Here is a 23,144-nt window from a genome sequence, read left to right on the forward strand (position 1 = left end):
CTAGAGGCAGTGTTTGGTTTGTCTGTTCTGGGCTACTGTAGAAACATGGCGGTGCAACATGGCGGGCTTCGTGGAAGAGGAACCACCCCCTCTGTAGATATAAAGGGCTCATTCTAAGGTAACTAAAACAAAACGATTCTTATTTCCAGGTGTTTATACACTAATTAAAACACACTTATCAATATTATATTCCATTGCTGCCAAGTCTGTTCTGCTAGATGCCACAAAAATCTACTCACTGCACCTTTAAATTCCAAATTTCCACACACTGCGTTGGTCACTACAGCTGTTTGTCCGCCATAGCCAGCTCTGCTAGCTAGAGAGGAAGAGTAGAATGGAGCAAGAAAGTCTGTGGAGGAGGGCTGAGGTCACAGATGGGGGTTATTCCTGGCTCTAATCATTCACTATAAGAAACTATTTGTATCAAAAATAGCAGTTTATCAAGGCGCTAGATAGATAGCGTGTGTGGAGCTACGCTGTGTGCTTGTAGAAGCTAAGTCATGCTCTGGAGTCTAAGTTAAAGCCAAACAGAGATGCAGCCACAAGGTCTAATTAACTGTAAAACTGCAGAGTGACAACACTCTCCAGCACAGGACTCTATCTATTTATGCCAGGCATTTTCTATTTCTGCACAGGATAAACTACTGTTTGCCTCCTCTTGGCGTCTTCTATATGTTCAGTGCAAAATTTCACATCTTTTTATTTTATCTTTTTTAGGATTGTGGCGTTCTTGTTCTATGTTTTATGTAAACCTAAGAGACTTGGATAGACAGTTTGGCCAAAAAGACAAAAAAATAATAATCATGTAAATATTACTATATCAAAAAATAGTCATTAACAGATTTCTAGATAATCACATTCTACGTATTTAGAAAACATAAACAATGCTAAGAGTTGGATTTTCCTATTTCTTATTCGTTTTGGTGATGAGACTGACACATCTGTATAAAAACATAAAATACTGGACGGTATGATGAAAGTACAAACTACCAGTCGTAGCACCTTGTAAAGTTTTGGACAGCAAAGATCGGTTTAGCATCACAGGTCAGATCTAACCTAATCTTCCTTTCCGTGTGTTTTCAACGGTGTTTCATGGCTTTGTTGTTGTTCCGGGTCCTGAACAAAAACAAGATAAGTGCCCAAAAGTATCAGTCCAACCACGAGATGTTTAGCTGTTAAACTCTCAGTTCCTTGTTTCATGCCGAGTCCGTTCTTGAATGACCGTATCGCTGTGGCTGTGTGATATCTTCCAACCCTCCCCCTCCTCCCCCCAATAATCCCCCCCCCCTCCCCCCTCAAAGGCATTGATTAAATAATATGAACCTTAAATATGTGTAAACTATCCCTCGTTGAATATCAGGTCCCAGATTACAAAGCAACATGACTCTGTCTTAATGTTTCCATGAAATAAAGCATCACAGTTTGAATGTGTTTCTTCATACCTCCTCTGTCTCTTTTTCACTCCACTAGTGTGTTCACTAGTGTGTGTGTGCATGCTAATTTGGGTGTGTATGTGTGTGTGTGTTTGCAGGTTGTCAGTATGTGTGTTTGCAGCTCAGTTGTCGCCCTTGAAGCAGTAAACTCCGTACAACTTGTGCTTTTTGTCAGGGAAGCCGCTGAACCTCACGGCAGCTTCTGTGGGACTGCAGCGCCGGCGAGGGCGGGAGATGGGATAACGGACGCTGCCGTCGGCCAGCCAACCGGCGTCGCAGCGGTCGTAACCCAGCAGCTTCCAGGCGGCGTACATCTGGCCAACCTTGGCAATCTGAGCACCGTCTTTTTGACAAGCTCTGACCGCCTCGTCGTAGGTCAACTTAGACGGGTGGATCAGGTAGTAGAACCGACCTGAGAAGACATAAAAAGGAAGATGAGCACAAAAAACACATAAAAATAGGGATGCACGATATTATTGGCGTGTCATCGGTATCGGCCGATATAATCTCTAAAATGAAAACGAAAACAATTTAAGGTAAAAACCATGCTAGCAACCCCTGGCAGCTGCAGTGTTTATTACACCCTGCTGGACAGAACAAACTCAATACTGATTATTTTACTATTGTTAGAGCCTGATGATTGGCCAAATACATACATACGCAATAAAAAGTTTGCTCTCAAGTTTGGAGCAGGAGGAAAAGGACATGAAGTCATTTGAAGAGCAAGAATACACTCAGCAAATTTCATGGTGATCTGACTTTTAAAATATCTCAATATCTCTTTGTGTAAAGTTGACATTTTTAGTCTAATGTTGGTGCTACAGGAAAGAAAATTTAGATCCATCCTCTGAAGACGTTGAATATCTACAGAAAAGGTCATGGAAATCTGGCTACAACTTTCAATATGATGTCTAAAAAACTGATCACTTGACCTGATAGTGACACTAAAATGGAAAGAGTTCATCATCTCAGGAGTATGAATATGCTTAGTGAATTTTATGGAAATGTGGATGTTTTGACCAGCCGATAGTGATACATTAAGAGGTTTCATCCTCAGAGGACCATGAACATCTATTTAACAGAAATTTGATCACACTTTTCAGCATCTAATGCAGGAAGTCAAGCATTTGACCTGAAGGTGACGCTGTGTGAGTGTCCAAAACTGGAAAAGGTTCATCCTCTGTAGAACATGAATGTGCTCAATAATTATTATTTTTTTGGCCATTAGATTTTAATATCTTTGTGAAAAAAGTGGAATTTCTGACTTGATGGTGGTTTCATTCTTTGAAGACCATGAATATCCACATAAAACTGAACTGAAATCTGGTCAACAGACATCTGGACTTGAAGGTGGAGAAACTGTCATATTTTGGTATCTTTTTGTGAAAAAGTTTTGGCAAAATGCTGTCAGAGGAAAAGTCCAGCTGCCGCCAATAACATTAAGATTCCTCATCTGTGGAGCATGACTATCTCCTGGAAAAGAGATAGTTGTCCTTGCCCGACATTTAAATGTTTCCTGCTTGCATGACTGCAAATGAAAGAATCATATGAAACATCTTTGTTTTATAAAATAGAAGTGAAAATGTAGAATAGAAGAATGTCCTATTTTTTTGTATTTGTGTTGTGTTGCACCTTTCCAATCACAGCCCAATCTGCAACATGCTGTTAGTAAATTCAAGTGAAAATTCATTGGTGGTTTAATGCTTTCAAAACACACACATCAAAATACTCTGTTTAACCAAAAAGTTTCAGGAACTCTTGAACCAAAGGAACTTATTTCAAGAATTAAACTAGGAACTAAAAGTCATTTTTTTCTCTTACTGTTATAAATTAGTTGTGAAGCTGACAGTCAAGCTTTACGTCATTTAACGACATTTTGATGGTCTTCTATTGAACTATTGTCTTTAGGGGCAACCTTAAATAAAGGTTTAAACCATAGACTGTATAAAAATATAGACGTAGTCACTGTGACGTCACCCGTTGCTTTCTGAAGAGCCGTTTTGAAGCTCAAAGCGAGCCGCTCCGGACGTCGCCATCTTGGCAGTACGTGACTCTGCCTAACTCCCAGCCACTCAAAAATGGGCAAAGAGGCGGGCCGAATGGCTGAAACAAGCCACCTAGCGGCTGGCGGACCTGTCACTCAAAGCAGCCATGTCCTTCATTATGTATAACTTTACAGCTTAATAAAATTTAAACGGGTGAGTTATAAAAAAAATTCGCCCTCCGTACAGTTGTCATGAAAGAGGAAATTAGCTTTAGAGACCAAAACCGTTTTTTGTACCAGGCTGTAAACATGTTTATTTCTGCTGTAAAGTTGGGCATTTTAACATGGGGGTCTATGGGGATTGACTCGCTTTTGGAGCCTCAAGTGGCCATTCAAGGAACTGCGGTTTTTGGCACTTCCGCATTGGCTTCATTTTTCAGCCCCGGAGGTTGCCGCTTGGTCTAAACACACACACACAAACGTACACAAACACACAAGTATAATATCTTTACCTTTGTAGTGGGAGGTGAAGCAGAACACGTCATACTGGTTCTTATCTTTGTCTCTCACGCCGTAGTTTCGGATGCCCGGCACCGTGTTCTTGCCTCCGCAGGGTTCTCTGGGGGTGGTGATGGGATACTGTACCGAGCCGTCGCTCAGCCAGCCGGCGTTGCACCAGTCCATCCCTCCTCGCCACGCGTCGTACAGCTGGTCGAAAGACGCCACGATGGCGTCCTGGTCACGGCATGCCCGCTCGGCGTCGTAGAAATTGAGGTTGTAGCGACCCAGACGTGGGAAGTAGGGGAAAAGAACACCTATATGTAGAAAAAGAGAGCAGAAGAAGACTTTATACGTGTCTTTAGAAATACTTTAGAAATGATTAACTTCTATTTTCACCATAAGTGTTTTTAATTACTCTTAATAATATTAAGGTATTATTAAGTTATACAGGCGCAGGGAAAACACATCCTAATAGAATGAAATTGGTTTATAAAACAGTTTGTTGGTTGTATCTGAGGGCGTTTGTTATAATTCCTGTCAGTAAATGAGGGTTAATAGAGTTACAGACTTATGTTAATACTCATCTGGCAAAAAAATGACTAATAAACATGAACATAATGGCCAAAGCGCAAAACCTCCGATCTGCAGAATTTTCTGATTGGTGGATTTCACTTTGGATGATGAGAACAAGGAAGGCTGCTCATATTCAGTTTGTCTGCAAGATAATCCCGACCTTCGTTGTGACAGAAAAGTCACACAACAAAACAAAAACACAACACAGAGTCCCTGAGGCTACAGCACGAATCACTGAACATTCATTTCCAGTGGACGAGGAAGCAAATACACTGAATTTAAGGAATTCTGACTCTAGTATACTACAATGTAGTAACTATTACATTTACTACACCTTTTTACCTGAAAACAAACTTAATTTTATTTTTAATTTAATTTTAACTATTAACTTAATTTAGAGTATCGTTTTGTAGAACCTCTTCCAACTTGCACCAAGCGCAAAAGCTCCTATCTGCACTTTGCGAGGCAGTAATATCTAGTCGGTATTGTTAACACATAATATAATAATATAGTCCAAAAACAGTGTGTTATGTATTGGTGTCCTTAACAAATAGCATTCTGCAAGAAAAGTTTTTTTTAGTTTTCTCAAAAAAGTGCATTTTTCAGATGGGAGGTTTTGCTCTTCGGCCATCAATATCCTCTGTGTTACACCACTAAAATAGAAATGTACAGGTAACTGATAATTTATCCACACACAATAAACAGAAGGCCGCTTCATCACAGTTCTTTAAAGCCTTTTCACTTACATTGTCTTGTACAATATTGCTATTAAATGCAATATAGTGTTAATAAGTGTCATTAAAGTTAGAGCTGCAATGATTAGTTGCCAATAATTAAGTTATTTGCCAACTATTTTGATAAATGATTAATAGTTCTGAGTCATTTTTTGATTCCAGCTTCTTAAATGTGAATATTTTCTGTTTTATTTAGTCCTCTATGACAGTAAACTGAATATATTTGGGTTGTGGACAAAACAAGACATTTGACAGATTAATCATTAATGAAAATAATCGTTATGTGTCCCTAATTCGATTACAGGAGATCGGTTTGATCATAAACATAGAAGCAAAGGCAGATAATTACTGCTAACGACTTGGTTTGGTGTGAACATTAACATGTGCTTTGTAAAACTTTGCCCCCTCAAAAATCTGACTGCATGACACCCCTGTTGTCATCCTGTGAGGTTTGTATTGAATCCTGGTATTTAACCTGATGAGTGGAAGCCAGGTCTCGCTGTGTAAGCACAGCTGCTTCCCTGTCAGTCTGGTGCCAGTGCGTTTGGCTTCGGGCAGTAATGGCCGATGTCTCTGGCTGCTCTCAAACATAATGAAGGTGCTCTGACACTGATGTACACGATGCTTACAGAACGAACTCGTCCTGACTTTCCCCCGAGCGGTCTCTGCCCACGCTGCTAAATTTAGTCTGACTGCAGCTTGTTACAGTACAGTGATGTTTAACAGCCCTTTTTTTATTTTTAGACAACACAGCCACATCCTTATTCTTTGACATTTTTTAAGAGATATCTCACTGATATATCGCACCTTCCAGGTCAAGTGACACCACCGCCGTTCCGTCTTCCAGCCCATCAATAACTTCACATTTATATTTCCCATAATCCTCCAGGGTGATATCTGTGATGACCAGAGACGCGTCCATAGGAGTGGATCCTTCTAGGTGGACGCGTCCGTGAAAACTGCCGTAACTCCTTTTGTGATAATCCATGGCAACAAAAACATCCACCTAAAGCGAGATGAAGAGAGGTCAAGATGCTGTGAAACTGTCCTTCATGTTTATTTGTTAACCCATTAAAAAAATACAATTTTTTATAAAAGATTTAATGGTTTAATATGTAAACAATATGTCTTTTGTTTACTTTTAGTGCCTAAAACTGATACTTGGAGATTCATCAATATATCATCACAGATCCTCCATAATGTGTAATATAGCAAATAACCTCTTTCAGGTAGTCTGAGGTCAGCTTGGTCCACTTGATCCTCATCTTACGATTGGGTGCCAGCGTTTGGTCCCTCTGGATCTTACACGGTAAGGTGGCGTTTCCTCCTCGTCTCGACACCACCTTCGACTGTTCTGCCATCACCGAGAGTCGAGGGCCGTTCTCTGCAACACAGACACAACATTACACACTAAAAAATAACACAGTATTATTTTAACAAATCACCTTCTAGGGTCTGTACATCTATTGTTCTGTATCTTATTTGCTGATATACGAGATACAGCATGTTAAATAGTGAGCTTCAGAGGTGCTGGTAGGTGTGTTTTTTAACTTTGGACAGTCTTGCTGTCTCTGCCTCCGGTCTTTATGCTAAGCTGAGCTAACAATGTCCTGACTCTAGCTTAACACACAAACATAAGATTAATGATATTCAAATCTCACTCAGGAAAAGGAAAAAGCTAATCGTCTGTGTCGATGTGTGTCATGCAATGTCATTGCAAGTAGATACACAATGCCTTATGGGAAGCAGGAAGAGAAACAGGGTGTAGCCAATGTGTCAGCATTAGCCTGGCGAGCTAACGGTCAGTAAAAAGCCCCAATGATTGGAGGAAGGCCGCTGCATTGTGGAAACATTAGAGGTGAAATGATCAGTTGAAACAACATAAAAATAATTGACAAGTATTTTGATAATCAATTAATCTTTTCAGCAATTTTTCAAACAAAAATAATGAAAAAAATGCTTCACAGTTACATGTTCCAGCTTCTCTTTGTCATACATGACAGTAAACTGATCTTATCTTGTCTTATCAAGACAATTAAAGACGTCACCTTGGTCACTGAGAAGTTGTTGGTGGTATTTTTTCACTTTTTTTGACATTTCATAGACCAAATGATAAAAACTATTGTTAGTTGTTAGTTGCAGCCCTAAGATACATTGTGACCTTGTTGTGAAAACAGATAAAAACCTCCACAACTCTTAAAAAGCATCATTTTGTGCCTTAACAAAGATCTGTTCTGGATTATAAATGTTTGGACTTTCAGCTGGGAAAGTTGTTTTGAGTTTTACAGCCATGTTGATCTGGACCATATTCAGAAAAGGTGAAGTTAGTCTACTAACCAGCGAGGCAGATAATTTATTATTTTGAGATGCTGCAGTGTTACATTCTGGTTGACTGCAGTGTTTGTATTGCCACTAAACCAACAGCTCGTCAGCTGGTAGAAGTTTAACACTTCATGTTTGGTGCTGTGCTATTTTTTATTAGTGAGAAAGCCTTTTATGTACAAAATAATCATATAACTTTGTGGTTGAAGAAGAAAAATACAGCCTTGCGTCGGGTCTGAAAGGGTACGGGCATGGTTCTGGTCTACAATAGGCATCCCTTTAACATCGGGTAGTTCTCAGCTCATCATCCTGGATCTGTGTGGTCTCTGCTTCTCAAGGTGAACTGAATCGATAACTATTATCTCCACTGGAACTGTAAAATAATGTCCTACTGCCTGGCAGCCTGCCAACAGAACAGCTTAAGTTTAAATGAGAATATAAATACATGAGAGCATTTTTATTTGCACTTGAATGTGTGATTCTACAAGGTAACGTGTCCATATTTCAGTCAAAAACCTGCTACATCCTGTTCAATCCTCGGATAACCTCCATCAGTAACAGTGTTTTCAGATTCCCCTGCCTCCTCCCATGCTGTCTGACCACTGCAGCATTTCACTTCATCCGCTGCATAAGCATGTGAGCTTATCAGTTCACCTGACCAAACAGCTGATGGCACATTGATCCCGCTGTATGTACTGAGCTGTTAGAGGGAGAGAGTGTTTTTCCTGTGAACTGCTTCCTCAGCCGACTTCCTGAATCATCACACTGATGTTTGTCACTAATAATCTGCAGCATCAAGCCAATAAATCAAATGTGATGTGTTAATGTGTCTTTTACAGTCACTACAGCTCTGACACGCAGTTACTTAGTTAGTTAGTTAGTGTTACTAGTTTTTGGTTAGTAGTTAGTCATTAGTTCTTAGTTAGCAATTAGTTGGATATTAGTTGGGTAGTTATTAGTGGTCAGTCATTATTTTTAAGTAAATAGTTAGCTATGACTTAGGAAGTTATTTGTGAGTACTAAGTTACTTTTTAGCTATGTAGACAGTTAGTTAGTTAGTTAGTTAGTTAGTTAGTTAGTTAGTTAGTTAGTTAGCTAGCTGTTAGCCAGTTAGTTTAGTAATTGGTTGGGTATTCAGTTTTGGTTAGTTAGTCATTAGTATTGAGTTAATACTTTGTTGCTATTAGTTCAGTAGTTATACAGTGAGTTAATTAATGGATTGGTAACTTTTTAGTTAGTTAGTTAGTTAGTTAGTTAGCTAGCTAGCTAGTTAGCTAGCTAGCTAGTTATTTAGCTGGCTTAATAATTGGTTGGGTAATCATTTTTGGTTAGTTAGTCATTTGTATTTAGTTAATACTTAGTTGCTATTACTTCAGTAGTTATACAGTGAGTTAATTAATGGGTTAGTTACTTTTTAGTTAGTTAGTTAGTTAGTTAGTTAGTTAGTCTTAGTTATAGGGGTGTGACTGATTACAAATACGTTATTTGGAAAAGCACAAATAGTGGGGTTTTTTTTATGAATATTTGTTTTATACAAATATTTTAAAAAATTATTTGTTTTCAGGAAGAAAAAAGAGCCATGGCAAATACCAGCATGCAGGTCGGTTACATCGCTATCTCAGTGTCTCTCCTCTGCTCCGCTTTTACGTCTATCAGCAGGTCTCAATGAGGGGAGTCACATCCACCTGCTACATGACGCACATTTCCTTATTTGGACATCACTCCTGGGGTTGGGGGTGTTCCCCAGAGATAAAGCTGAATTACTGACACATGCAAAGTGCTCCCAAGGGACTCTCCATAACCTGTTGTTCCCCTTCTTCTTTCCACAAAGTTAGATTGTAAGAAAATAGGCAATAAATGAAAAGTGCAAAGCAATAATTGCCCTTGAAGTTCTTCCCTACATGTTACACAGTGTGCTGTCTCCATGTTATTGGTGTATAAATAGGTAGAGGTCTGTCTGCAATGAGTTGATGAGTAAAGTTTTAGCTCAGTAATCAGCGCAGTCGTCTACGATCTGGGAGTCTCCAGTTAAAGACCCGGTGTGGGGACCTCCTTCGTAAGGTAGTTTATTCATAAACACTTATTGTAACACTTTAATTTTCTAAAATTAAAAGTATAATAAAAACAAAAACAGCCTCTTTCCACTTTTATCCGAATACGAATACAAATAATTTTTCTGCCTCAACAAATACAGATACAAATACAAATACTGGGCTCTCTGCACATCCCTCATAGTTAGTTGGCTATTTTGGTTACTAGTTAGTTGTTAGTTTTAACTTAACAGTTACTTTAGTTAGCTAGTAATTATTAATGATCGGTCAGGTTGTGAGTTAGTTTGCGACTTTTGGTTAGCAGTTAATCGTTAGTTACATTTTAGTTATAAAATCAATGTTAGTTAGTTATTAGTTATGTAGTTAATAATTATTGGTTAGTTTTTAGTCATTTCTTTTGAGTTAATAGTTGCCTCTTAGTTATCACCTAAGTTGTTTTTATTGTATTAAACAAAATATTGGTTTCTGGTAAAAAGGACAATACAAATCAAAATGAAACTTCCTGTATCATAAAGACGTTAAACATATCTTCTTCTTCTTCTTTCTCTTCTTCTTCCAAATTACTATATACAACATAATTCTCTGTGTCATTTTCAAATTTTAAATGTAGGCAGTTTTGGTTTAGTCCGTACGTCATTACCATATTGGTAACACTTTACTGTATATTCTCTGGACAGCAAAATGGATTATTTCACTCCCCCATCAGTGCTGGTCACTCGTTGCTGTCTACATCCAATTTATATGTTGTTTTTTTTTCATTTTTTAAAGGAAATTTTTAAATATACAACATATCTTTATCCTTTCTGTTGTTGTTGCACTGCTGTAGGCTGGGAGGAACAGCATTTTGTTTTCTTGTGTATCCAAATACACAGGAAAATGTCAATAAACTAAATCTTGAATCTTGAGTCTCCCTATTTAACATTTATAATCAGTATATAAACAGTTAATAAATGGTTAATAACACACTATAATGTAGTTATAATCAGCTATAAGTACATTTTAAGTGTTTATTAATATTCAGTATTAGTCAACAACAGTAACTTCTCCTATTAGGACATATTTTATATTATCACAACAACTGTGTTTTACTATATTGTCATTCATTATCTGTTTATACAGCAGCCTCCACTAATGTGTGTCCACAGGAGGAGTTATAGTTGTTGACTATTGACCATTTATTAACTGCTTATATACTGATTATAAATGCTAAATAGGGAGACTAAAAGTAAATTGCAGAACTCAGCTGTGTTTTTCTTACAATTTTTGAAGACTTGACATGTACAAACTTTTCATCTGTGAGTACTGATAGCCACATGAGATAAAACTCTTATCTTGCTGAGCAAATTATTCCCCACATAGCAGTCTTATCACCAAGATAAACTGAGGAAACTAATGACACTGCAGAGTGAGTGTTGTGAACGAAACACAGAAAAAGACACAGCAAAAGGCCTCGCTTGATTCTGCACTAAAACAGAAAATAATAACGTGACTGACAGAAAACACACACTGTACACTCACCTACGACATAGATGGTTCTCGAGTGCTCCAGGTCAGGATACAGAGTGTTTAAGTTGTCTGCCACACCGAGCGAAATCAAAGCACAGATCAGCACAGGAATCATCTTCACTCACCAAACTGGGGGTCCGATCACTGCAGAGACAGAGAGAGGAGGTGGGAGGGTTATGTACTGTAAAATGATCCTTTAAGAGTCTTCTTGTAGTTAAATCGCATCAGTGCAAGACATAGAGAAAGGAAAAGTTCATATAAATTACAAGAATGTTCTGTATATGCAGGCACAGTTCAGTTTGATAGTGTTTCTATCTGCAGTGCTGTTTCTCCCCTTGAGAGCTCTGTTATTACTGTGGGAGTGCAGAACAGTCTGCATCCTTATGACTGAACATCTGCACAAAACACACAGTTTAAAAATCAAAGTTGTAACACAAAGACAAGACATAACAACTCATTTTAGAATTAGATTAGCATCATCGTCCTCTGTGCACAAACTGGATGTCCCACTAGAAGCTACATGCTACAGAGGACCACACATGGTACAGCTGAAAAACACACGCATGCAAGCGCACAGCATGAGTGTATACATACATATATATATACAGTATATATACATACTGTGCAGTAAATAGTCTGTGTCATCCAACAGTGCGAGGAGGCAGCATGTCCCGATGACACTGACAATCCACAACTTGAGGTGGAAGGAATGTGCCACAGTGCAGCGTCACCCCCCCTCCCCCTCCCTCCCCCCCATCACCACCACCCAACACCACCCCAGGCTTCATTCACACGCACACACACACACCGACTGCAGCACATCCTCTACACATTCTGATCCCCCCCAAAAAACACAGGGATTCACCATTTTACCTCCACTTGAGGGATGCATTTTATGGAAGTCCAGAGGTGCCGATATTAAAATAAAATCATTATAATCAAATTGAAATCTAAATTTCAAGATGGAAAATTGAAAATTGAAAAAAAGACCAAATAACCCCCTCAAAAATCAAACTTTCATTTTCATGCTGGGCTGTTGGATTCTCTTTCTGACAACTAGAATCAGGTGAAGAGAATGAACACAGTTTCCAAATAAAGCTCAGTAATAAAGCTGTCTGTAACTAACAAGCCCTTAAGGTTGTTCCATATATAAAGTACTGTGTGGAAGTATGAAGAAATACATGTAAAACAAATAAAAATCCAATTTTCATACAAGAATTGTAAACAAAACGATTTATCAAGAACCAACAAACTCACAGTTCATTAAATTAAGATTAAATCAAGTATGGAGCTAGAAATCAATGATTACTTGAAATTATCTAAAATGTTTTAAAAAAAAACCAAATAGTTAGAACTAATGTAAAACATAATTGTATTTCAATTAAAGGTGTGAATTTATGGAACAGCTGTAGTGATGAAATGAAAGTTAAACAATAATTTTAAAATAATTTACTGAACAAATGTAAAATTGTATAATTTGAAAAGAAGATTGGCATTCGTATGATACAAGATATTGTAAATTTGTAGCTTGATGTTACCTTTTGATGTCAAATATGATCTGTGTTGTAAAAAGTTTCAGCTTATTGTGCCGATGCCTAAAAGTCTTTTTCACATATACAGTTCACAGTAGTTTTTATTTTTATTTTCATTTTGGCATTAGCACCAATTAACCATTGTGCTCCTTTAACATTGTCTTAGTCATGATGGACATCTTTTTTATTCCACACATTCTTGTTCCTTGTCAAAAACTGGTGCCTACATTACCCACAATGCAACTCAATCTAATTCACTCGACTGTACCGACTGTATGTGTTATGCTAGTAGCGGCTAATGTAGCCTGGAGATGCTAGCCTCCAGCAGGGATGAGCAGCTAGTTACAGAGGTCTGATAACCTCACTTCTTTCTAATTCCACACCTCCAGGTGTTTTTAATTTTCAAAGTTGTAGTCTTCAGCCCCAACCGACCCTGACTCAAGTGACATCACTTGAGGTAATCTATCACAGCAGCTCCCTCTGTAGATACAAAAGGCTTTACACCTGGAGTTCTCCTTTAATTATACATTTCCAAACAAAAAAATTTGAATCTACACAAACATAAAATCAAACTTAAGATTGATTCAATGATTTAATTTTATTATTGGCAGACTCAAACTTCCGTAACTTCCTGTGTGTTTCTTTTTAGGCTTGTGTATGAATTTGTGTGTGACTTTGTGTATGTGTGTTTGTGTGTGTGTGTGTGTGTGTGTGTGGGTGGATGAGTGGAGGGGTAGTCATTCAGACTGATCCGCTTTTCCCACCCTTATCTTCATTCACTCCATCCCAATTTGCTGATGCCTCGGCCCCCTTCTGCCAGGTGGAGCCCCTGCAGTCAGCAGAACAGCTCTGCAGCGCACACACACACACACACACACTGTGCCAGTTTCACACACATCACTTAGTTCACCCTCCCTGCCTGAAAATAGTCATTACGCATACCAGGACCGAACAGGACAAGGAAGGAGGGGAGGAGGGGAGTGCAGCGATAAGTAGGTGGAGCGTCGGGAGCTGTGACATGTCCTTTTTAAAAGGAGAAAAACTTTGAGTCAGACTGTTCAAGTCAAATCAGTTTTATTTGTATAGCTGAATATCACAAATCACAAACTGGCCTCAAGGGGCTTTACAGTCTGTACAAATGTATAACATCCTCTGTCCTTGGACCATCAATTCAGATGAATAAAAACTCCCTGAAAAACATCCTTTAACAGGGGAAAAAATAGAAGAAAACTCAGCAAGAGCAACAGAGGAAGACAGACATGCAAGAGATGTTATGTTTGCAGAATAGAACACCAATTAAAAGAATACAGCATTGACAAGATAACATTACAATGGATTTATAATACTGTGTTCTGCAGGATGCGTGGAGAGCAGGTGATGTGTGAAATGAGAATGGAGGAGAGCGGATGAAGACAGTGAGATACAGCATGAAGAAAAAAAAAAAAAAAGGAAACCAAAAGCAGGGAGGGAGGGAGGCTGCAGCAGCAGAAATGATGCAGGAGAGCAGTTTCAGGCTCCATTAGCTCCATTAGCAGGTGTTTAACTCAGACACACTCAGCTGTTTATGACGGAGAAGTGACACATGGCGAAAACATCATCAGTGCGTGTGTGAGATCTGTGGAAAAGGCCTGTTAATGACTCCGTCACACAGACAACAGAATTCCTCAGCATCCATCTGTGTGGAGGGTAAACATGTCTTTATAGGCCAGGTGTGTGTGAGTCACCTATTTGTCCTCAAACAACATGTTGAAGGTTCTTAGCCAGGGATTAAAAGATGTGTAGTGGTGGAAAGTAACTAAGTACATTTACTCAAGTACTGTACTTAAGTATAATTTTGAGATACTTGTACTTTACTTGAGTATTTCCATGTGATGCTACTTTATACTTCCACTCCACTACATTTCAGAGGGAAATATTGTACTTTCTACTCCACTACACTTATTTGACAGCTTTAGTTACTTTTCAGATGAAGATTTGACACAATGGATAATATAACAAGCTTTTAAAATACAACACATTGTTAAAGATGAAACCAGTGGTTTCCAACCTTTTTGGCTTTTGACGTCTTACAAAAAGCAGTGTGTAGTCGGGGTCACATTTCACATGTCTATGAGTTGTTAACAGCTCCACCAAATAGTGATTTTTCCCTCTAAACTTCTCACATGCTTTCATTTCAATAAATGTTCAAATGATCCAATATTTCAGCAAAAATCACAGATTAGAGAAAAAGTCCAAAAAACTGAAAACAGATTTGTGTATCAGAATTTGTGTAATCATCTCACGACCCCTCAAATTATTCTGCTGACCCTTTGGAGGGGCCCGACCCCTAGGTTGGGAACCAGTGGACTAAACTATCTAACTGTATATAAAGTAGTTGAAACTAGCTCCACCTCCAGCAGCTACAACAGTAACATGCTGCTCTAACACTGATGCTTCACTATTAATAATCTAATGATGTCATATATAATAATATATCAGTCAGAGGGACCAAACCACTACTTTTACTGCAATACTTAAACTACATCAAGCTCATAATACTTATGTACTTTTACTGTAGTAGGATCTTTCATGCAGGATTTGTAATGGAGTATTTTTACTTTGCTGTATTGGTACTTTTACTTATATAAACGATCTGAAAACTTCACTGAAAGGCAGAACGCGTGAGAAGAGATTTTCCTTGTTGAACTTTAACCAAAGCTTCATTTAAACACAAAGTACAGCTGAGGCTGATCAGACTGTCAGTAGTTTTGCAGATATTTAGTCAAAGTATTGGACAAATTAAATTGTTGACCTGATGACAGTAATAGCATAAAAGTCAGAGGAATACCAAATTCGGTAGGATTCATCGTCTGCGAAACATGAAAGTTTGTACAAAATTTTATCCATCCAACAGTTGTTTAGATATTTCCAGCTGGACAGCGCTAGTGTGGCTAAAATGAACCCTCTGGCACTGGTTTTGGTGGTTTTGATGTAATTTGTGAACTCCCAAATGATTTTGAATAAGAACAAAGCAGTAATTTTAGAATTTTCCACATTATCATCATAATAGAACTATTTCTTCACTTCACATCACTATTTACATGTGTCAAACACATGCATGCCAGCATACATGTGTATACATAAACACACACTGCTGTCCTTTCAAATAAATCTTTCTCAACACAGTCTTGATGAGTGTGTGTGTGTGTGTCTGTTTTGGCCAGTTCACAGCACCAGTTGGGAACTGGGTGGAGTCCCGCTGTTCTCTCCAGGACAATAGATTACTTCAATTCAGGGCAAAAAGTCTACAGCACAGGGGAATAAGATATATCAGGCTTTGGATACACATACAATACTTGCTAGTAGATCAGTTCATTGTTGGTTTGGATCCAAACATGAGATGAGAAGAAAAAACTATAGAAAATCACCTGACTGATCCTTTAAGGAAAAAATGCCAAATATCTGCTAGTTTCAATTTCTCAAATGTGAAGATTTAAAGGTTTTATGTGTCACACATGACAGTAAACTGAACATCTTTGGATTTTGGACTGTTGATCAAACAAAATTACATTACATTTCATTTAGCAGACGCTTTTATCCAAAGCGACGTACATATGAGACTGATACAACACAAGCAAGGATCTAGTCAGGAGACAACAACATGAGTAAAGTGCCATAAAGCTTAAGTTTGGGCCCGATAGGACGTAGATGCTAACAGGCAGTGCAACAAGGCAATGATTAGAGTCTCCCTACAGTTCATCAAGTGCAAAGGTATTCGTGAAAGAGCTTGGTCTTTAGTCTTTTCTTAAAGATTGAGAGGGACTCTGCAGATCGAACAGAGTTTGGTAACTCGTTCCACCACCGGGGAACTACAGAGGAGAAGAATCTGGCAAGTGACTTAGGGCCCTGTTGTGGTACCAGGCGAGAGAATGTAGACCTGAATGAGGGAGTTCAGGTAGGCAGGAGCTGTTTTAGTTGCTATTTTGTAAGCAAGTGTCAGGGTTTTGAATTTGATGCGGGAAGCAACTGGGAGCCAGTGGAGGGATACCAACACTGGGGTGACATGTGTTGTTTTGGGCTGATTGAAGACCAGACGCGCTGCCGCGTTCTGGATCATCTGCAGAGGTTTAAGTTTACATGCAGGGAGGCCTGCCAGTAAGGAGTTGAATGAGACATCATGTGCTCTAAGAGATTAAAGTAGGCATTTTCATTATTTTTGAATATTTTATGGACAAAATGATTAATCGAGAAATTAATTGTCAGATTGATCGATGATGAAAATAAATGTTAGTTATAAAACATTAGGATTAAACTCAGATAAAATGTGGGAGGGTAAATATAGTTCACTATCAACAGTAGTAACTAAGGAGCGAGAGTCTTGTTTGTTATCTGATGATGTTGTGGAGCCTGAGTGAATTCCTTCCTCTTAAAATCATAATAAAAACTGAATGAAATACACCCACACAAACAATAAATGTATTTCTAAGATTACATCAAGGGATCACATGTCACAGGGATGCATAACTATTAATATGCTCATATTTATACATGAAGATATGGCCACATTCCTGTCCGCTTTGTCAGATGGTCAAAAGGTCCAAACGCAGCGTATCTCATGTAATTTTTGGCAGAAAACAAGCATAATAAAAGTATGAATAACTGTTTTCACAACAAGTACGAGGGGTTAACCGCTTAAACTCCACAAGGAGTTCAGGGGCGCCGGCTGTGGCTCGGCGGTTCGATCCTCCAGTCTGCATGTCGAAGTGTCCTTGGGCAAGATACTGAACCCCAAATTGCTCCTGATGGCTGTGCCAGCAGTGTGTGAGTCTAAGTGTGTGTGTGTGTGATTGTGTATTAGATTAGATCCTGATGGGCTTGCATGGCAGCTTCTGTCATCAGTGTATGAATGTGTGTGTGAACGGGTGACTGTTGACATGTATTGAGTGGTCAGAAGACTAATAAGGTGTTATATAAGTGCAGTTTAGTCCATTTACCAAGGATGCTGGTGTCCTTGGCTGACTGTAGCAGGCTCAGGTTTAAAGCTAGTGAAGATACTGGTATCATATGAAACTAGAAGACCAAAGGCATCGATTGGTACCAACCATGTCATGTTAGCTTGCCATGAAGGGGGCTAAATAACACTCCAAAGTTAGGCTAAAATCTGGCAAGGGAAAAACTGGCATTGGCATTTTCATGGGGGTCCCTTGACCTCTCATCTCAAGATATCTGGATGAAAATGTGTTCTATGGGTGCCCACAAGTCTCCCCTTTATGGACACGCCCAATCTCATGCAGTTTTGGGCAAAAATCATTCAGTTTTTTGCATGCAGTATAAATGTGTTATTTTCGCCTTTTCTAAAAATGGTATTTCAAAAAAAAGGTGTTTGCCATCCAATCGCCAAAAATTCTGCAATTCTTACAGAAATTTCCAAACTTCAAAAGTTTTTGAAACCAAATCACAACATGAATTTTTCTGTGGTGTTCCTCAAGGTCTTGGTGTCTTAATGTGGTATTTTGGAGGGATTTTTGACCATTTTTATCAATTCTCGAGTGGTTAAAACTAGTTAAATTTTGCACCAAATCTGTGTAACAAATGGTATCAACCCAAAAAGTGCTGCAACAACTTATGAGACATAACTGAACATGCATATACTTATATACTATATACTTCCATCATAATGTTCTAAGTCCTTATACACTCTAAACTTTCAAAATTTGAATAGGTGCCTAACGAAAAAACAATGTTTATTACAGATTTATGACTAAAAAAACTTGACACTCAGTGCTGAACTGCATCTCAAATGAATCTTCAGGTTCCCAGCTTTCAGATGATGTACACCACATCTATTTGGCATCTACTGTTGACCTGCTATCTCCCCCTAAAGATCCTGTGCCCCCCCTCCCCTAAAAGAGACAAAAATGTGTCTATGGTAAGAAGCGGGAGAGTGGAGGAGGTTAAACAAACAAAAATGCCTCCACATGGAGATAAAATAAACTTGATAGGCAGCTATTTGCCTCATGAGATTTCCAACCCTTTAAACATTTAGTATACATACTTGTTGTTGCTCAATAAATCATTTCTTTAAGGGTTATTTTGTCTTTATTCTCTCTCTACTTAACACTGTGTCTTTGTTGTTGTTGTTGTAACTTCTTTTTGCCATTTTGTTTATCTTTGTAAAGCATCTTTGAGTGCCTTTGAAAAGCACTGTACTTATTATTATTATTATTTAGCATGTTATACCGTATATCTTACTAGGAATATCTTAAATCTATAATGCTGGTGTTATTCTATATTTTTCTACGTGTCAGTAAATCCCATGAAAAGACCAAAACCAACAATGCATTGGTCCGTCTCTCAATACTTTCTGAAGGTGTAAATCTTTAAAAACACCTCCCAAATATAAAGTTTCACTTTAAAAAAAAAGGTTCAGTAATTTCCTGAAACAGATGTTCACTGTAGTTTTTGGCAAACGTTACTCAAATAGGAGGAAATAGTGCATTTGTTAGGGACTTCTTTCAGCAGTGGATGAATCCACATTTAGTGCTCCAGTGAGAACAAAATAAACTACAGCTGAAACAATTAGTCCATTAATCAATGGACAGAAAATAACTTGGCAGCAATTTTGATAATCAGTTAATCATTTTAGTCATTGTTCAAGCAAAAATGACAAACATTTATTGGTTCCAGCTTCTCAAATGTGAGGAAATGTCACTTTTCTTTGCATTATATGATTAACTGAATCTGAATTATCTTTGGGTTTAGCAGTGTTGGTTGGACAAAACAAGCCGTGTGGATAGGTTACCTCGGACTGTGAGAAAATGTGGTGAACGAAACTATTATTTTAAAAGATAATCAGCAGGTTGATCGATGAAGTTGCAGCCGTACATTCAACTACAGCGTGTGTGTGTGTTCATGATGACGCAACATGTCACTCAGTGCAGCGGTGTGACTCACTGATGTGTTTTTAATAGTCTTTGGACAACAATGGAGGTCTACAACACAGAGGAATAAGATATATCACACATAATACTTGTGAGTAGATGGTTATTGTTGGTTTGGCTCCTTTTATGGGATTTGTTGACAATAAGAACATTGAGAGTATCACCAGACTTATCCTTTGAACAATGAGGTAAAATCTTTAAACATGTAAATGCTTGAGCCTGGGTGTAACTGTTAAAGCATTGTAGGCAGTGGACCTGCAGGATTTTGGCAAACTTTGAACATCACACATTACAAGGAGAGAACAAACCTGTCAAGTTAAACCATCATGAAAACGTACAGCTGGCACACACACTGAGAAGTTTCCATTCCTTGTTTGGTGATTCTCTTTTATTTCGTCTCTACAGTTTCTGTTAACAACAGCAAAAAAAAAAAAAAAACTCTGCACAGTAAAGTGCTGCATTAGAGCCTTGTTTAAATGACCTTTAACCTCTTCTCCAAATAATAAACACTTTTAGCCAGTTCAGGCATCTAATGGCTCAATTACCTTGTGCAAAATAACTTAACCACAATCTCTGATCTGTACACATTTAAACTATTCAAACACAGTGTTTCGCCTTGGTTTACTGCTTCGGGGTGGCGGTGGTGGCAGCCTTCAGGGGGGTGGGGGTGGGGGTGGGATGGATGCGCTGAGCAAAACTCAGGAGAGACCAAGCAGCAACCTCTGGGGCCGTAAAGTGAAGCCAATGCGGAAGTGCCAAAAACTGCAGTTCCTCAAGTGGCCACTTGAGGCTCCAAAAGCGAGTCAATCCCCATAGACCCCCATGTTAAAATGTCCAACTTTACAGCAGAAATAAACATGTTTACAGCCTGGTACAAAAAACGGTTTTGGTCTCTGTAGCTAATTTCCTCTTTCATGACAACTGTACGGGGGATGAATTTTTTTATAACTCACCCGTTTAAATTTTATTAAGCTGTAAAGTTATGCATAATGAAGGACATGGCTGCTTTGAGTGACAGGTCCACCAGCCGCTAGGTGGCTTGTTTCAGCCATTCGGCCCGCCTCTTTGCCCATTTTTGATTGGCTGGGAGTTAGGCAGCATCACACACTGCCAAGATGGTGACGGCCGGAGCGGCTCTTCAGAAACCAACGGGTGACGTCACGGTAACTACGTCCATATTTTTATACAGTCTATGGGAGAGACTCAGCAGCCACACATTTCTCCGATCTCTGTTTCTCTGTTTATCATTGTCAGATTAGGCTAACCCATTGTTGCTAACCTTCACTTTTCCAGCAGTTGGGGAAACGACAGACGAGACTTTTCTTGGTCTTGAGAAGCTGCAGCGTTTATTAACTAACACACTGGAGCTTGTACTGTACATTTAATGCCAGATTGACAACTTACTGTTAACCTTTTCCTCTGCTCTGCTCACCTTCATCATCACTTTGACCACCACACACACATTACCCTATTCCTTAAAAGAGCTACGCTACCAAGAGTTTCCCTGACAATGACACAGTTTGGGCCCAAACTGATTTCCAAATGAATGGATATTTGGCATTATTTCTGGCATTAAAAAATATTGGAGCTAGAGGTGAGATTTTAATTGTTAGTTTTAATATCAACTGTCAACAGTAGTATGCTAGCTAACGTTAGCCTACAACGGCTAGAATGTTGCTTGGCAACTCCATTAGCTCTCTCTCGTTGGTTATTGTGGTCACGCTCAGAAAGTAGTGATGTAATCATCAAGAGTTTAACTCCTAGATATCAAACATGTTTGAAATGATCGGGGCGGCCCTGATGGGTCTGCAAACAGTTCTGGAGGTTTAAGATTAGATCTGAACTCCTCTCATTACCAGATAATCTGGGCCGACCAGTTCTCTCCTCCGATTGTCGGAAGTGGTGAATCAGGGGTAAATCTGCCCAAAACTCCTGTAGTCTGAGCCCGGCTTAAAACACTACTTCTAATTAAATGACAGAATCTTTCTGACATAAGACATCCATATTCACTTGGTTTTCTGGCACTTCAGTGTTATTTAAGACCAAGTTGGATATAAGTTCAACCTTCTCAGTCATTATTGGACTTACAACTTGTATGTTGACGTGAACGCAATTAACAAGTCAGAAACTCGGGTAACTTTAAGTCCCCCTGTTTAGCATTTATGAGCAGTGTTTTTACATTTAATATTGAAGATATAAGGACATTACTTATATCCTAAGAAGACATATTTTATATTATTACAACTGTGTTTTACTATATTGTCATTCATTATGTTTATACAGCATGTGTGTCCACAGGAGGATTTCTAGTTGTTGACAAAAACATTAATAAACACTGTATCTGTTTATAACTACATAATAGTTTGTTGTAAACCATGTACAACTTGGATGCAGAACAAGAAAAAGATACTGTTGAGGTGCATTATGGGAACTGTAGGATCCAGTATTTTTTAGAGTTTGACCCCTCCTAAGGACTAAAGTCAGAATATCTTTACTGCATCATTTACTATTTATTTTTTATATCCTTTTTTTATTTTTTTATCTTTTCATGCCTCTCAGGTCCTGTTTTGTTGTGCTAAATGTGATTCTTATTGCCAGGTCATGTATCTCAAGAGACTCACTGGTTAAATAAAATAGGTTAATCGATTAATCGTTTAGTCTGTCAGAAAATGTCTGAAAATATTGAAAAATGCTCAATATAATATTGTAGAGCTCATGATGTCCAAAATCCAAAGATATTCAATTTATGATCATTTATGACAAAGACAAACCTCAAATCCTCACATCTGAGAAGCTGCCAATGGTAAATATTTGGCAGTTTTGCTTAAAAAATTAATGAAAATTATTATTATTCAGTTTTCAAAATAGTTGTCAATTATTTTTTCTGTCAGTCGACTAATTATTCAACTAATTGTTGCAGTTCTAAAATAAAGCTTAAATAAACGACAAGAATCAATTTTCACCATCCATTTTTTTAATCTGACTTGTCCCAAATTTACTGAAGTGCAACATTTCACTGCGGTACTCATTAAGTGCACTCAGTAAACTTGTGTTTCTTTTCTTTTTATAATAATTTCTTAGTGCAGATGCTGCTGATTTGCTCACCACACAGTTGCACCTCTTCTGTTACAGAACATCTGCAAGGTTTTCCATCATTTTAGTCACCTGGAAACCAACTTGAGATGAGTCTTTGTGGGATGAAGCGGTTTTACTTTGAAAATGTGTCAGCCGCACTAATGAAGTAACACAGCTGCTGCTGAGAAAACACACCGACACCGACAGTTTAATGTTACTTGATTACGATACCTGCCCTGTTAGCACAATTTAGCTAAAGTAGCTAACATTAGCCCAAGCGTGCAGCGCTCAGTGTTCCCAGTAAGCTAGCGTTAGCTTGGGTCCGAGGTAGCGGGGCGTGTTTCCAGAGCGTGAAAGGCAACACCCCAAACTCCTAATTTGGAAAGTTCTGACTTCAAACGGAAAAGATGGTGCCAACCAGAAGCTGCAACTCTGGGCTTCAAACTGACATCACACCTCGCTACGTCCGTCTGCATATACAGACTATGGTTGTCAATCAGGTACCAAATAAAT

General features: G+C 38.5%; 1 protein-coding gene across 1 annotated transcript; it reads right to left on the reverse strand.

Moving 5' to 3' along the window:
* Positions 1 to 1,313: 1,313 nt before the first annotated feature.
* LOC121885528 (hyaluronan and proteoglycan link protein 1-like) lies at positions 1,314 to 22,811 on the reverse strand. Its single transcript, XM_042395070.1, has 6 exons — positions 22,662 to 22,811; positions 11,117 to 11,248; positions 6,446 to 6,609; positions 6,033 to 6,231; positions 3,930 to 4,232; positions 1,314 to 1,845 (listed from the first exon to the last, which is right to left on the reverse strand). The coding sequence occupies exons 2-6, from the start codon at positions 11,217 to 11,219 to the stop codon at positions 1,556 to 1,558; spliced, it is 1,059 nt and encodes a 352-aa protein (XP_042251004.1). The 5' UTR covers positions 11,220 to 11,248; positions 22,662 to 22,811; the 3' UTR covers positions 1,314 to 1,555.
* Positions 22,812 to 23,144: the final 333 nt, after the last annotated feature.

This window comes from Thunnus maccoyii, chromosome 19 (assembly GCF_910596095.1).
Source record: "Thunnus maccoyii chromosome 19, fThuMac1.1, whole genome shotgun sequence".
NCBI classification, from domain to species: domain Eukaryota; kingdom Metazoa; phylum Chordata; class Actinopteri; order Scombriformes; family Scombridae; genus Thunnus; species Thunnus maccoyii.